This window comes from Natrix helvetica (genome assembly GCF_964273705.1).
Source record: "Natrix helvetica genome assembly, chromosome: 8".
NCBI classification, from domain to species: Eukaryota; Metazoa; Chordata; class Lepidosauria; order Squamata; family Natricidae; genus Natrix; species Natrix helvetica.
This window is the reverse complement of record NC_138559.1, coordinates 301269-317393: the sequence shown is the minus strand read 5'-3', so window position 1 is coordinate 317393 and position 16125 is coordinate 301269. Positions and strand designations below refer to the sequence as shown.

The 16125-nt window shown below is 41.7% G+C and overlaps 1 protein-coding gene across 5 annotated transcripts in view; it reads right to left on the bottom strand.

The window, feature by feature from the left end:
• Nucleotides 1-5131: 5131 nt before the first annotated feature.
• Nucleotides 5132-16125, bottom strand: part of TET3 (tet methylcytosine dioxygenase 3) — a 110167-nt gene continuing 99173 nt past the window's right edge. For all 5 annotated transcript variants that reach the window (XM_081961243.1, XM_081961241.1, XM_081961244.1 and 2 more), the window contains exon 10: nucleotides 5132-14594. In XM_081961243.1, coding sequence (XP_081817369.1) covers nucleotides 12766-14594 — 1829 coding nt within the window. In that variant the 3' untranslated portion in view covers nucleotides 5132-12765. The remainder of the gene's footprint in view (nucleotides 14595-16125) is intronic.

Here is a 16125-nt window from a genome sequence, read left to right as displayed (position 1 = left end):
AATGAGATAAAAAATCTAATAATGTTACAACTTCTGCATCTTGCAAGTCTGAGTGTGCTTCTTCCTCTCTCCTCAACAGGTCAGGTCTGAGAGGCTTTCTCCAATTACAGTTCTGACCCACACTCGGGTGTCTGAGGCTTTGACCCAGGGCTCTTCTTCCTGCCCTTCAGGCATCCAGGAAGTGTTGCAAAGAAAGGGGTGTCTCAAAATCCTCCTCCTGTGGCTGGAGAAAAAGGTAAGGTGGTGCCCCTCCCATTGCCTATGTGATGTGTGGATGTCACATATGTGATATGTGGATAATGTGGTGCCCCTTTCACTGCCTATGCTGCCGCATTCTGGACCAACTGAGAAGTAACAAGTACATGAGAGACAGAATAAATATACCATTCCAGGCAAATGGCTGTCTGATCTCTTCTTAAAAACCTCCAGTGACAAGAACACCCACAACTTTTGGAGGGAAGCTGTTCCCTTGATTACTTTTCTATTGGGAATTTTCTCCTTATTTCTAAGTTGGATCTCTCCTTGATAAGTTTCCATCCATTGTTTTTTAACCAGCTAGGTGAGGGGTTCAGAATTGAGTATCATCTGCCTATTGATAATACCTGACCTCAGGTTGGCAGATGTCACTCAGCTTTTTCATGTAGATTTGAAAGAGAAGGGGAGAGAAGTCAAACCCTATTGCCCACCACAAATGCGGACCCGTCCCCAACTCCTGAAGCCAGTCCAAAAGGATGGTCAGTGATATCAAAAGCTGTTGGGAGGTCAGGAGGCACGAGGTTGGATGCACCAACTCTGGCTCTAGCATCATCAACAAATGTGACAAATGCTGCCTGCAGGCTAAAACCTGACCAAAACTAATTCAAATATAGATAGTCCTTGACTTACAACCATTTGTTAAGCTACCATTCAAAGTTACAGTGGTACTGAAAAAACGGACTAGTCCTCACAGTTATGACCATTGCGGCATCCCCAGCCACACAATCAAAATTTGGGCGGTTGACATGATGGTTGCAGTGTTGGGATCAGATGATTGGCTTTTGTGACCTTCCCAGATGCCCTCTGACAAAATCAGTGGGAGGAGCCAGATTTGCTTAACAACCACTTGATTCATTTAATCACCACTGCAGAAGATGTAAAAGTCATTTAACAACTGCCTTGCTTAGCATGGAAAGTCTGGTCCCAACTGTGGTTGTAAATCAAGGACTACCTGAAAGCCATTTCCTCCAGGTTCCCCTGGAGCTGAAGCACTCCCAAGGAAGGGGCATTAGGAGGCTGGATGACAATTGCTCCTGATTGTTGGGGTCCAGGAAAGAAATGTAGACTAAATACTTGCAAAGTGAATTTTCAATGACTAGTGAGTTTAGATTATAATAGCTGTAAACATGTATGTATGCCAGTTTGGTATCTGACTAGAAACCCAAAGATGGTGAATTCTGATCTTGCCTTGAGCACGAAGCGGTGTGTGTGTGTGTGTGTGTGTGTGTGTGTGTGTGTGTGCTTCTGACCTTCAGGTGCTGAATTCTCTCACTGCTACAAAGAACTACCAGTCACTTCTGAAAAAGGTTGCCAGGAAAAGTGCAGGGTGCAGTTGCAAGGAGTCCCAAATGACCTGAAGGGACAACTTTCAAGCACGCATGCAACATATTAATAATCTTTCTAGTTTCTGTATATTAACTAAGAAATAAATATTTAAAATTAAATATGTCACTATTACATGTATTTGCAATTTATTCATATTCTTGCATTCTGACACACAAATTTGTATTTGGTTTAGAAATAGTTGCACAAAACAATTTTTTTCTGAACATGACATGTTGTGAAGAGCATTGTAGGGAAGTGATTGTTGGGAGGAGGAAATGTGTACATTAATTTGGTGATAGGCTGGGAGGAAGCTCAGAAGAGATGACAGGAAGAGAAATAGACAGAACCATATATATGTGTGTGTGTGCTGGTCTTGTTGTATTCGGGTCTTTTCCCGTGTAAGTTTGAGATTGTGTTGGCAATGTTTCAGCGAGGTCTCACTCGCCATCCTCAGGCTGGGTTTTGCGCTTAAAGTGTGGTGGGAACTGCCGTCTTTAAGGCCAAAACCCAGCCTGAGGATGGCGAGTGAGACCTCGCTGAAACGTTGCCAAGACAATCTCAATCTTACATGGGAAAAGACCCGAATACAACAAGACCAGCATACCTACATATATATATGTGTGTGTGTGTGTGTGCGTGTGCATACAATAATAATAATAATACAATAGTAGAGTTGGAAGGGACCTTGGAGATCTTCTAGTCCAACCCCCTGCCTAGGCAGGAAACCCTATACCCTTCCAGACAAATGGCTATCCAACATCTTCTTAAAGACTTCCAGTGTTGGGGCATTCACAACTTCTGGAGGCAACTTCTGTTCCACTGATTAATTGTTCTACCTGTCAGGAAATTTCTCCTCAGTTCTAAGTTGCTTCTCTCCTTGATTAGTTTCCACCCATTGCTTCTTGTTCTACCCTCAGGTGCCTTGGAGAATAGCTTGACTCCCTCTTCTTTGTGGCAACCCCTGAGATATCGGAAGACTGCTATCATGTCTCCCCTGGTCCTTCTTTCTATTAAACTAGACATCCCCAGTTCCTGCAACCGTTCTTCATATGTTTTAGTCTCCAGTCCCCTAATCATCTTTGTTGCTCTTCTCTGCACTCTTTCTAGAGTCTCCACATCTTTTTTACATCGTGGCGACCAGAACGGAATGCAGTATTCCGAGTGTGGCCTTACCAAGGCATTATAAAGTGGCATTAACACTTCACGTGATCTTGATTCTATCCCTCTATTTATGCAGCCTAGAACTGTGTTGGCTTTTTTGGCAGCTGCTGCACACTGCTGGCTCATATTTAAATGGTTGTCCACCAAGATCCCTTTCACAGTTACTACTACTGAGCAAGATATCATCTATACTGTACCTGTGCATTCCGTTTTTGTTGCCTAAATGTAGAACCTTACTCTTTTCACCATTGAATTTCATTTTATTAGATAGTGCCCAATGTTCAAGTTTGTCAAGATCCTTCTGTATCTTAAGCCTATCTTCTGGAGTGCTGGCTATTGCTGCCAGCTTGGTGTCATCTGCAAATTTGATGAGTTCCCCATTTATTCCCTCATCCAAATCATTGATGAAGATGTTGAAGAGTATTGGGCCTAAAACAGAGCCTTGGGGTACTCCACTGCATACCTCCCTCCATGTAGATGCAGTTCCATTGAGAACTACACGTTGAGTGCGGTTGGTCAGCCAGTTACGAATCCATCTGGTGGTGATGCTGTCTAACCCACATTCTTCTACTTTATCTAGTAGTAGGTTATGGTCCACCTTATCAAAAGCCTTACTGAAGTCCAAGTAAACTATATCGACGGCATTCCTCTGGTCCACTAATTTTGTCACTTTGTCAAAGAATGCAATAAGATTAGTCTGGCATGATCTGTTTTTGACAAATCCATGTTGGCTTTTGGCTATTACTTTGTTTGCTTCTAGGTGTTCGCTAATTCGTTGCTTGATTATTTTTTCCAGAATCTTTCCTGGTATTGAGGTCAGGCTGATAGGTCTGTAGTTTCCTGGATCTATTTTTTTCCCTTTTTTGAAGATGGGAACCACATAAGCTCTTTTCCAGTCCTCTGGTAGTTCCTTATATAACATACATTTATATAAGATTTATTTTTTTATTCAAGCTGTTGTTACCTATAGATCACACCATGATCAGCTGTAAGTTGAGGGCAGATACTGGTCCAGTATCTGATTTTTTTAACAAACGATGCTGTGCTTCGATGATTAGTTTGGTATTTGAACATAGATCTTTTTAATATTTAAATGTTATCGTGTTTTATTAATCTAGATGAAATATTAATACATATCGCTGGTCTATGTATTATATGCCATACCCTAAATAAATAATTATATTCAAGCTTGTCACCACTGCTATGGAGGGCCATATTTACCAGACTGCTACTGGCAGGCGCAGGTGGGACAATCAAAACATTTCACCACTGTAATCCCCATGATGTAATCCCTAATAGGGGGTCTTACTCAGCCTGTATCAAATGCACCGTTCATTTCCCTCCAGTTGTGATCCTTGTGCCTCTTCCTGCACTCCCAATTCCTGAAGCTCCTCGGTAAACCAGGGTGTATCTTGGGGTTGCCGCCCAGGGAGAGGCCATGTAGGAGCAATGCAGACCAAGCGCCCAGTCTCTTGCCCGTTCTAGGCCATGACCAGGGCATCAACCAGACTGTCCACCGGACCCTCAGGAAAAGGCCCAAGCTCTCTGAAAGGAAGCCGAGTCCATCAGTCACGTGAACTGAGCGGTCAAGACAGGTGCTGCAGGTGCTGGTCTCATGAATCTCCATAGACATGGGTTTGGTGGGTTTTTTTTTTTTTTGCTAGAATCAGAAGAGGAATTGGCTGCTCTTGTTTCTGTTTTAGCCAAGGGTGGAATTAACTAAATAAGTAGTAGGGTCAGGTGATTAACTGGCAACTGGCTGAGTTCAGAGTGCATACTACTAAATCACAAGCCTGCAAACTATGTTATGGCTTGTCTTATCGGGTCATCCCAGACTGACTAACCATTAGCTTTAAGGAATCAATTGCCCATACTTGGTTCAGAACTGTTTCACAAAATGATGTTGCTTGCACATAAGTAGTCAAAACTACCCTTGTAATATGCCATTCAGTTGGTGAAAACAGCCTCATAAATAGTCTATCCTAGATCCTGATAAAATTCAACTGCATTTGGTAACTTGCTCCCCTTAGATTTGTAAATGGACATATTTACTATGTGTAATTTCAAAATGCATTTTAAAAGACACAAAAAGGTTGTGTTTGTTTAGGGGGATGGGTTGAGTAGAGTCTAAAATACTAAGATGAACCCAAGAGTGGCAGCCAGTGTGCCCGTGGAATGGTGATGACCAATTCAGCGACACGTGACAGAAGAAGGGCAGGGCAGGATTCAGATAAGGGAAGGAATGGAATGAAGCCATTTCTTGTTCAGTTGTGAGAGACAGAGCTAAAATGAAAATGGATTGGGATTGCCTGAGAGGATAGATCTGTGAGCCACGTATCCTGAATAGGACTGTATTTGTTGACTGGGAGAAAAACACACTGAATTTGAGTGCAAAAAATAAATATAAAATTTATTAAAACACCCACAATAGTTTAAGATATCCGGAATAATACATTTCACAAACCAGTTGGCTGTGTAACATAATAAAATACAAATTAAAAAAAAAAGATTCATACTTGCCATTTTTTGCATCCTAGAAATAAATTTGCCAAGACATTGATGGGGGAAAAGTATGAAAGAAAAAATAAGGAAATTATACAAAATAAAATTATCAGCATAGACTTACTGTACTAAGGTTATCTACAGTTTAATACACAAGCCCTATTGCCTTGAGACATTGTAAATCTACTGTTGTCAACCAACCCCAGATAAAACTTCATTTCAAGTAGCCACAGTCAAATCAACAAAGAAATCTTCACGTGGGGTCGCAAGGTAGCCTCCGCTGACGAGACAGGTTTACCAAGTGTGAATTCAAGGAGACAAGAAACCCAACCCCTTGAGTAGTCACAGCCTTCGGTGAACTAAACTGAATTATCCTGCCAAATCCAAACTGGTCTTTTCCTCATTTCTTTAAATTAAAAAAAAGCATTTAAAAGACTGTGATATAACATTTGTTTAGAAGACAGATATGAATAAAAAATAAATGCCAAAAGCCAGCTAAATAGATATTTCCATAGACTGAATAGCAGGGAGTAAATCACCAAAAGCAGGTGCTCAACCAAACATCGTAAAATAACAATAAATCCCTGATACTGGAGCAGAAGAAAACATAGCCACTTTGCTTTGCTATGCTTGGGCAAGAATAATAAATATATATTTTTAAAAAAACATACGTTTTGACCATGTAATAATAATCTTTCTGCATGCAAAAAGTCTCAATGCATTCATTGCTTTTAAAAGGGACAGCAATAACATTAGTTTGCTCTTCAATGTACCAGCTACATTTTGCCATCTTGAAAGCAATGTTCCAGATATTAAAAGTGTAAAATGGCATAATTGAAAGATATTTTTACTGAAGGTTTAATCCAGTTAGGTATATCACTAGCTTTGCATATCGGGTTAAATTTTGTCATGATCATCCAGCCCTGATCTTGCTTTCATTTTACTAATCAGCCATATAAGAATCACTCAATGGTAGCTCTGAAGTCATGCCCTTTTTTTGGTTGTGCCTGATAATAAAACCAGGATCCTGTTGAACCTGCCCCAAAAATTTTTATAAGAAAAATATTTTTGCAGAAAAAGAGAGAAGAACTTGCTTAAATCTATCAATTATGCCAAATTTTTATTTTTAATTTTATTACTGATCGTATTTTTCTTAAGATGTTACTTCTAAAACTATTTTTTTCTTGTGGGTCACATTCTGCTATGAGCTATTTCAGGAAGGTCCTGTCAAGAACGCACCATCTCTTAAATGCTCTAGAATATTCCTCAAGATAGTTCATTAACATTGAAAGTGAGAAATTGCCCAAGAATAGAATGCAAAAGGCTGTACAGTTACTAAGATGTCAAGTACAGTGTTGAATTAATAAAATACATAACCTTATTTCTAATATTTGCAGCCATGCCATTATTTATAACTGAATCACAGGTTGCCACAATACTCTGTTTTCTGAGGTATTTTGAATGTATTGTGGTAACAGCAAGCTTATTTGAGAAAATCCTGGTTCTATTCACTTTAAGCAAATTCTGTGAACCAAAGTGAAAAAGAGAGACTGAAGAAATGGAAAATAAATAGCACCAAAATAGTATTTTGTAAAAGTTTTAGACACATCTACTTACAAATAGCAAATACACAAAGCCATAATAGCAGGTTGAAGCTGACTTATTAGACTAAAGATTAGCCAACCTTGTATGATCAGATCCACATTCACACCACCTGCCCAAACCTAGCCTGCTAACAGGCTGGACTCTTGGTTGATATTGACCTCAATAAATATGCTCACACTGAGGTGCAACTATGGTCCAACAAGGCAAGCAGCACTGGGCTGACAGCTCTAAAGTGTTTGCTGGTAACAATGAAAGCAAGCAAGCCAGCAAGCCAAGTAAGGTGGCAACTACGCTGCTTTTACAAATAGCTGCTCTCTCGGAGTGACCTCAAAACTTCAATTAAGCACCCATAGTTTTGCATAATAGTTACCAATATACAGTAATATGGATTGTTGCACCATGCACACTTGCTAAATTGGAACAAGTGTTGCTGTGAGTACAGGTTGCAGTACCTTATTTTCTTTATTTTAAAGACATAGGTTTTCATTTACCCATTTGTATCAAACAATTTGTGGCTTGATCCCAAAAGCCCTTTTCAAAGATGTTAATTTTGTAAAACTACAAATCTTATATTCTCAGAATCAGCCCTAGGAGTGCAGAACTGTCACTTAAACCAAAGAAATCTGCCCAGGATCTACATATATATGAATGAAAATAGATTATACAGTTAGGCATTTTAGATCCAGAATAGAACTTTTAGAAACTACAAATATTTAAAATACTCAATCTTTCTGTTTTTAGTTAATTGTAGAGTTCTCTGGTTAGATAATAGCACCTAAGCAAGATGGAATCTGTTCCCTCACCTTAAAAAGCAACTTGTTTTTAAAGAACTCATCAAGGTAGCACCTTTTTATTACAAGATTTTACTTGATGAAAAATACGCCTTTGAATGAGCCTACAAAGCACATCCTGGCATTATGCACCACCAGCTGAATCATCTCAGAATATTTTTGTTCCTTCCTCTTTTGCCTATAGTTGAGTGGGAGCTGAGCCTAGGTGAGCGTTCCCAGCCTTCCCCACTCAGTTGGAGGTAATGGAGTCCCTGCACATGAGGGAGCTGGGGGGGGGCATGTTGGGCAAAAAAGGCTGTGATGCCTTCTTTTGATGCTTCTTAGCTGCCTACTCATCACAAAACAGCAACAAGGAGACACATACCTATTAAATGTTTGTAACAAGTTTTGCACACAAACAGCCACTTTTTGTCAAGCTGAAAAACTGGTAAAGGACTTGTGTCAAGTGTTCACCTGCCACTTGACCCTCCCATGCTTCGTGCATAAAGAATGACTGACGGGAACAACTCCTGATTTGACAAAAGGAGATTCAAGTGCCCTATAGCCACACGACCTCAAACTCCTCCCAGAGAAGTCAATGAGAACTAGCCAAGTCTTCATGTGCAACACAATTCAACGTTTCAAGAACTTTTCCAGGGATTATGGATTCTTTTTTGTCTATAGCACCAGGATTAAGCTTGATGGCACTTAATAACATCTTTCCATCATCATGCCTCCTCCAATACATTTCAGTATTATATTTATTTATTTTGCTGTTGATTTATGAATGTTCAGCTACATTTGACACGTTGGTTCAAAAGACAATGCTTGGAACATTTGTTCATGCTTTTACAGAAGACAATGCAATGACCAGGGTGCCTAGCACCTTGACTTCCTACGTCTTAGGATATTCACTCACAAGTGCAAACTGGCAGTGCTCACCAAGCTTACTGCAAGAAATTAATAGCATCGTTAGCCCTACACATCTCCTTGTGAGCTGACACAACAGCAGCCCGCTAGGTCATCTTTGAGTCTTAAGACGATATCTACCCATACACACTTCTAAATCCAAATAAACTGCGTCCTGCCATTTTCTGAATTGTACTAACCAGAAGAAAATGACAGAGCCAATGAAAAGAATTTCTAACTTCTATCCACAACACTAAAAGCAGAGAATCCTGTGCATCAATCTATCTTTCAGTGTAATTATGAAGCAAACTTTTTTTTTCACAACTGAGATACGAGGTAGGTTTTATATATAGCATGAAAACCTCAGACTGCAGCTGACTTTTTGTATTAAAAACATAAATTTATCTGGGATCAGTCTTGTTTTTACTTAAAACATCTTTGTGTTAAATCAGGCATGTGAAAAAGTATAACCAACCATGAAATCCACGGTAACTCTGTTTTCTGTGATTTTCTATTTGTATTTTGAATTGTACATGTTTACTTTATGATTTTGAACTGCAGTAAATAACAAAACGTGTCAGATTTTGATGGCATTCACATTCTATAGATTTAATACTGACTTATGACCAGATTTCTTTATATTTGAACCACAGTCATTCAGGCCTTTAAAAAGTATGCTATTTCAGTAAAAACTAGTGATTCCAGTTTAACTTGCTTTGGACTTGCATTAAGTTTGAACAAAGAACATAATTTGGTCCTTTTTGATTACTAGTGAAAATAAAAGAAGCTGAGGAGCCAATCTTTGCATTTCTCCTTTCCTGTGTATAAACTGATCTTGGGACCTACCAGCTCAATACTTCTTGACCCTTAGGTAGTTCCTGGTTTTTGAAGACTCGGAACATGGAACCCTCCTTTTGTGGAAGGTCCAGTGGACAAGATTTCCAGCTCAGAAAATTATAATCTCCAGGCTGGACAGTTCCAAAGGCAGAAGTTGAATAACTAATATTATTTCAACAAGTCAGATGTGTTGGAACCCCTTCTTTTCCATATACTTCTACAAATTCTTGTTCTCTAAAATAATCTAAGTGAAGCTTTCAGGTCGCCCCAGAAACATTTACCGAATGAGACACTAAACCAAGGAATTTACATAAGCTTAAACAAACCATACAAAATATTAGGGTGGAAGAGATTCTTTTCTAGTTAATAGATCCACCTCACAACTATCCATGAGAGACAGGCATGAAGTTGGCCTAAGAAGGCAGAGAAATTGTGTCTCGTGATTGGATGTTCAGAGGGGGCTCCTGGATGGAACCTGCAAGGCCCAGTTCATTCCCCCTGCTTGAAAGCAACCTCTTCTCAATACTTCTCCTTCTGCCAACCATCTTCATTTGAAACAAAGCAGCTCTTAAATTGTACCTGGACTCTGAAGTGATACAATTCAGGACCAATGATTAACCGTTTTACTTTGGGCTTAACTGAGTGCAGGTGCAGATGCCCTGAAACCTGGCTGACACCAATGGAAAATTAGTGGTTGGTGTCTGTATAATCCTATGACACTCAGAACATTTCCTATAAATGCCTTGGAATAATTCTTAACAGCTATGATATGCTCATAGGTATGCGTACAAAATCAATTATAATTCATTGATTCTCCTTGCAAAATATAAGCAATTTTACAGAATACAGTAAACAAAAGAAATTAAGGACGGAAAAGCTTGTTAAATATTTTGTTTCTATTTACATTTATCCCGCAATAATCTGTTTTAAAACATACTGTTCTTCAAGTTATTGGGTATCTCTTTCTTTTAAATCTTGGTGAAAGTGCTTTTTATTTTTTATTTTTTAGCTATTTACAGTTTAAAATCAGAACCACATAAAACACGCAGGATGCTCTAAAGTGATCCCCCCCCCCATTGCTCCTGTTGCAAGGCGCAAGGACTGAGAAAGCTTCCTAGTAAACAAGTGTTATGTACAGAGTTGGATCTGCAAGCCATCTTTTCTCAAAAGGCACCGGTTAAGTTCAGAAGGTGATCTTTAAAAGGTTTGATTCTTCTGCCTTCTGCACCACTGAGAAACCAATCATGTTGGCTTATTAAAGCCAGTGGGGATCTACTCTGGTGAAGGAATGAGATCTCCGTTTTTCTACAGAAAGACCCGTAGTAAAAGGTGGCAAGGATTCTTAAATTTATCATAAGAGTTGCCACCACCCAATCTGAAGATGGCACAAAAGAGAGCGTGGAAATGTTTCAAAGCTGCCACCTCCAGGATTGAGAGCTCCCATCTCCAATTTCCATGGAGTTCAATGGGTATTTTCCACACAGATTCGATGGGAGCATTTAAAAACCAAATAGCTCTTTATGCTTTTGCTCAGAACTTTTCTAGTAAAGGGTGAAATTCAAATGATTTGGGGGGGGGGGGGGAACCATACAAGGATCCACTTACTCATGACAGGCAATTTAAAACATTTATACCTGTCATTATGATCAATAAGTGATATAAAACAAATGAAATGCCCAAAGCTATTGTTCATGTAGTTTAAGCAAAATGATGAAACCGGACTGAACTGAATTCCATTCTAATTTAGGAAGGATGCTCTCCCACCATCACTTTAGGCCAGGGAATATCTAGCGCCAGAGATCTGTAGCTACCTAGAAAGATCAGGCGTCTTATTAAGAGAAGACGAAGAATGGCAGATCAGTTTTAAACACTGGATTCAACATTTTCAAAGCACCAGCTATGCTGTGCTGAATTAGTGACCAAATAAGTTTACTTCTCCTTTCCTCTCAAAGGTGGCAAAGTAAAATAAATCTTGCAATACGTTTGTTTCTATTTTAGGACAGCTATTTGCAAGGGGAACTATTTTAGTTTGGTAAGCCTGCACCACTGGAAAATACAGGAAGAAGTCCCCCTATTAATCCGACTGCACCAGAGATGATAAAAAAGAGGTTGTGTATTTGCTCATTAAAGGTACTGTGTGGTGGTTTCTTAAAGATACAGTAGTTAAGCTGCCATTTTATTATTATCATTGCTTGTCACTATTATTATAAGCATAACTAGTTTCCCATCCCAGGAAATTCACATGGGTATACAGTACAGTACTGCAAACTTAAAAGTTAAGTTAAATAGCACTGCTAACAAAAGAGGGGAAAAAAGAAATCTTATCTCCTTTACTATGGAGTTTCATTCATTATTCTCATGGAATAAAGAGCAAGAAATCAAGATGCCAAAGGTTAATTTACCTAAGTTGGCTTTCCCTGGATTTTTCTTGGCTTCTTCTTTCATTTCCTTTTTCCCCTTCTCTGTGAGAACTTCATTTTAAAAACTTTCTCCCCCACCCTCCAAATTAAACTGGACTCACTGAATAAATTATTTAAAATGGAGCAGTAAAACTACTGCCTGTGGTGTAAATCACTATCCTTTTCTTTTACCCGATGATAGAGATAAAATGTGCCTTGAAATTTACAAAAGCAAAATGTATCTGCTGGTAGATCTCATAATCCTCTGTTTTCCTTCCCTTTTTTTCCTGCTCAAGCTTCACTATTTATGCTACTGTTCAGGATCTGGTAGAAGACTAGAAAGGGCCCAGCTCATCTTACCGAGATCTGAAGCAGAGAAGGCAATGTCAATTGAACACTTTTAAACCCTGTTCAGACAACTGAGCAGGGAATGGTTGCTCATCTGGAACGGCATACGCCTTCTCTCCATGTTTTATCAGCCACCGAAACCTTACTGAATCAGTAAGAAACCACCATGCATCAACCACTGAACTCTATTCAAACAGTCCTTTGATTGAATTGGAAACCCATCTTTCTGGGTGGCCTCCAAAGGAAAATATTTACCAGCCCCAACAGGTGCAAATTTGTACCTGGTTTATTGTGGGGTGTTGTCTTTTTTGTTAATCAAATAATCTGCTTCAGAGTTGTAATAATTGCAGTTAAAAATCCAATATACAGAAGTATTGGACATGGAATTAAAAAGTTGTCCTTTTTAAAAGGACACTATAAATTTCTTTTGCCATTACTGTGATGTACAGATTTAAAATGCAAAGATATAAATACGAGATTACTGAAAAAGGTTGACAGCAATAAGTTTCTTTAACTCAACTCCCAAGTGAAAGTACAGAAACTTCACACCTGGCTTGATATTCCGTTTCTCTCCAAAGGAAAAAGCACCACAGACCAGCATTTCAGTGCTGCCCGCGTTGAGGTAAAGTGGCCCCGGAGAGCTGTCCCCCTTCTCATATCCAGCAGCTGTACGGTCCCGTTACCTTGGTGTAAGCGTAAGAGGACACGGTGACCGCCGAGTTGGTGGGAATGGCTAAGGCCTGCCTCTTCGGGACCAAGTCTTTCTTCTCCTTATGTTGGGGCTCAACGGCCAGGTTGCCTCCCCACTTCCGCTTCTTGCCAAGGCTTTTGATGTCCTGCTGGAGGCCGAGCCTGGCTGCCTCCTCTTGCCTCGCCCTCGCCCTTTCTGCCAGCTGTTTCATTTTGGCTTCCCAGAGGGCAAGTCCGTGACTGGGCTGGTTCAGGTTTTTGTGCTGGTAGAACACCAGAGAGATGCGTGTGGGGTGGCATCGGTTCGGCTTCTTCAGTGGGGTGGTGGCATGCAGCTCTCGCCTTGCACACTCAATGAGGATGGAGCCGTGGGCTGGAGCTACGGCCACCCCACCAATGTTTTCATCCAAAAAGTTGTGTTCACTGTCTGACCAGACCTCTTCATCGTCCTCTTCCTCCTTGATGTTCTTCTCGGGTGTTTCTTCCATGCTGTCATCCAAACTGAATGAATCCCAGGGTCTTTCGGCCCCCAGGAATGATGCGCTTCCTTCTTCTTTCAAGGAAGCAAATGGGAGCTTCTCCCCACAAACACTTGAGGTTGTAGAGGGCAACGACGCAAAGGAAGTCCATGATCTGCTCTGTAAACCTGTGTTTGGTGTTGGAGTTCTCCTCTCCTCTCCTTTACTAGGATGCCAGAGTTCATCTTGAAGCCTGGAGCTCCCTTTGATGGAGCTAAAGTCCAATTGCCCGAGGCCCCAGGCTTTCTCCTGAAGGTCTGGATTGGCAGAAAACAGGGATGGGCTTTCGTCCACTTTGCAAGGGCTCCACGACTTCCCTAGGAGATCAGGGCTAGGTGACAGATTCTGCCCCTCCCCAGGAAACAAATTCCACTGTTTCTCCAAAAGGTAGGATTGGGATAACCTGCTAACGTTTGAATGGGAACCAAACAAATTTGATTTATTCTGGGTTCTTGCATTAAGCATGCTGACACCGTCGTTTGGTGTAAACATGTTCCATGAGCTTTCCGCATTACTATTTCTCTCAGGTTGGGACTGATTTCTGTTGACTTTATAAGGGCTCCATTGTTGCTCTGGACCGGCATTCTGGGATAACCTGGATAGATCACATGGGCTCAGGTTTGAATGCAGGCCATTGAGAGCAGATGGTTGAGAAAGGGACTCTGTGGGTGCCAAGGGATCAATTGGCTCTTGCTTGATTGTTCGGTTGCTGAAAGAGTTTGTGTTGTGTGCAAATGACAAGGCTTCTGCAGGGACTGAGTGACATCTCTGGGGCACCACTGGGGTCTTGCTTGCATGTCTGCTGGCTTTCTCGTAGGTGCGCTGATGGTGATTTTTGCTCCGTACGGTGGGTGGTGTGTCATCCAGTAGTTCAGTATTCCTATAAGCATGGCTCAAATGATCTTGTAGGTTTTGGACGTCAGGCTTCTTCTCATAGGGGCTGCTTATCCAGGGCGCGCTCTTGTTCTCACTGTAATTCAAAAACTGGGAGTGGAACATGTGGTTGCTGGAAAATCCATAGTACCCAAAAGATGGAAGAGAGAACTTTGAATGCAACCCATTCATGGAAGGCAGATTTGGTTGTGCATAGTATGAATGGTAAGAATAAACACTGTTCATGCTGTATGGGTCGGAGGGTCTGCAGTTGCCAAGCACTGAGTAGCTCTCCACCACTGCATTCCCATTGTACTTCAATGCATTATAATGACTCTGAGGTTCCACCTTGATGGAAGATTTGATGGCTGGCTGCGAGAATCCGCTTTTCAAAGCTGTATCTGCAGGTGAACAAAAGGAATCAATGTGAATTTGCAGGGTCACCTTGGCTTCCTTAGCACAAGCACTGAAGATCTGGGCCATGGACTTGGCTGAGGAATTAATAATAATAATAATAAATTTGGATTTATTAGCCGCTCCCTTTCCAAGTAGGACTCGGGGCGGCGTACAATGGAGCATAAAACATAAAAAATATATAACAACACCAAACGTACATACATACACAACATACCTACATACATACACGGAGGAGGAAACAAATTACATCAATAGACAGTTAAAAATCAACTTTAAAATACCCCAATTGTAAAAACCCAATAAAAATTAATATTTAAGGACAATTTAAAAACAGTTTGGAGGAATGGGAAAATTACGATTGCGATTGAGCCAGGCCGGATAATTGAAAGAGGTGGGTCTTCAGCTGTACACGGAAGGAGCGGAGATCGGAAGTAATCCTGATGTCACGGGGGAGGTCATTCCACAGGGCTGGGCCCATCACAGAGAAGGCTCTGCTCCTGGGTGTCGCCCCCCGACACTGTTTGGCGGACGGCACCCGGAGAAGTCCCTCTCTGTGTGCGCGAATTGGTCGTAGGGATGTGTGGGGCAGGATGCGATCCTGCATATAACTAGGCCCTGTGCCATGGAGCGCTTTAAAGATCATAATCAAAACCTTGAAACGCACTCGGTAGACCACAGGCAGCCAGTGCAGCTCGCGCAGGAGAGGTGTTACAGGGGAGTATCTAGTCCTCCCCATAATCACCCGCGCGGCCGCGTTCTGGACCAACTGTAGTCTCCGAGTGCATCTCAAGGGAAGCCCCATGTAGAGAGCATTGCAGTAATCCAGGCGAGACGTCACTAGCGCATGGGTGACTGTGCGTAGGGCATCCCGGTCCAATAAGGGGCGCAATTGGCGCATCAGGCGAACCTGATGGAACGCCCCCCTTGCCACGGCTGTTACATGGTTATCCATGGACAGCCGGGCATCCAGGAGGACGCCCAAATTGCGCACCTGTTCCATGGGGGCTAGTTGGACGCCCCCGATGGCCAGAGATGGAAGCACCTGGTTGAACCGGGAGGCCGGAAGCCACAGCCACTCCGTCTTGGAAGGGTTGAGTTTTAGTCGGTTGCCATCCATCCAGACCCGTACGGCCTCCAGACACCGGGACATCATTTCGACGGCCTCATTGGGGTGGTTCGGAGTGGAAATGTATAGCTGAGTATCATCAGCATACAGATGATATCCCACTCCAAAACCACGGATGATCTCGCCCAGCGGTTTCATATATGTGTTGAACAGGAGAGGCGAGAGCACCGATCCCTGTGGCACTCCACATGTGAGTGGCCTCCGGGTCGAACTCTGCTCCCCTGTCAACACACGTTGCGTCCGACCAGAGAGGTAGGAGCCAAACCACCGTAAAACGGTGCCCCTGACTCCCAGCCCCTCTAGCCGGTGCAACAGGATACCATGGTCGATGGTATCGAACGCCGCCGAGAGATCTAATAGGACCAGGATAGAGGAACAACCCCTATCTC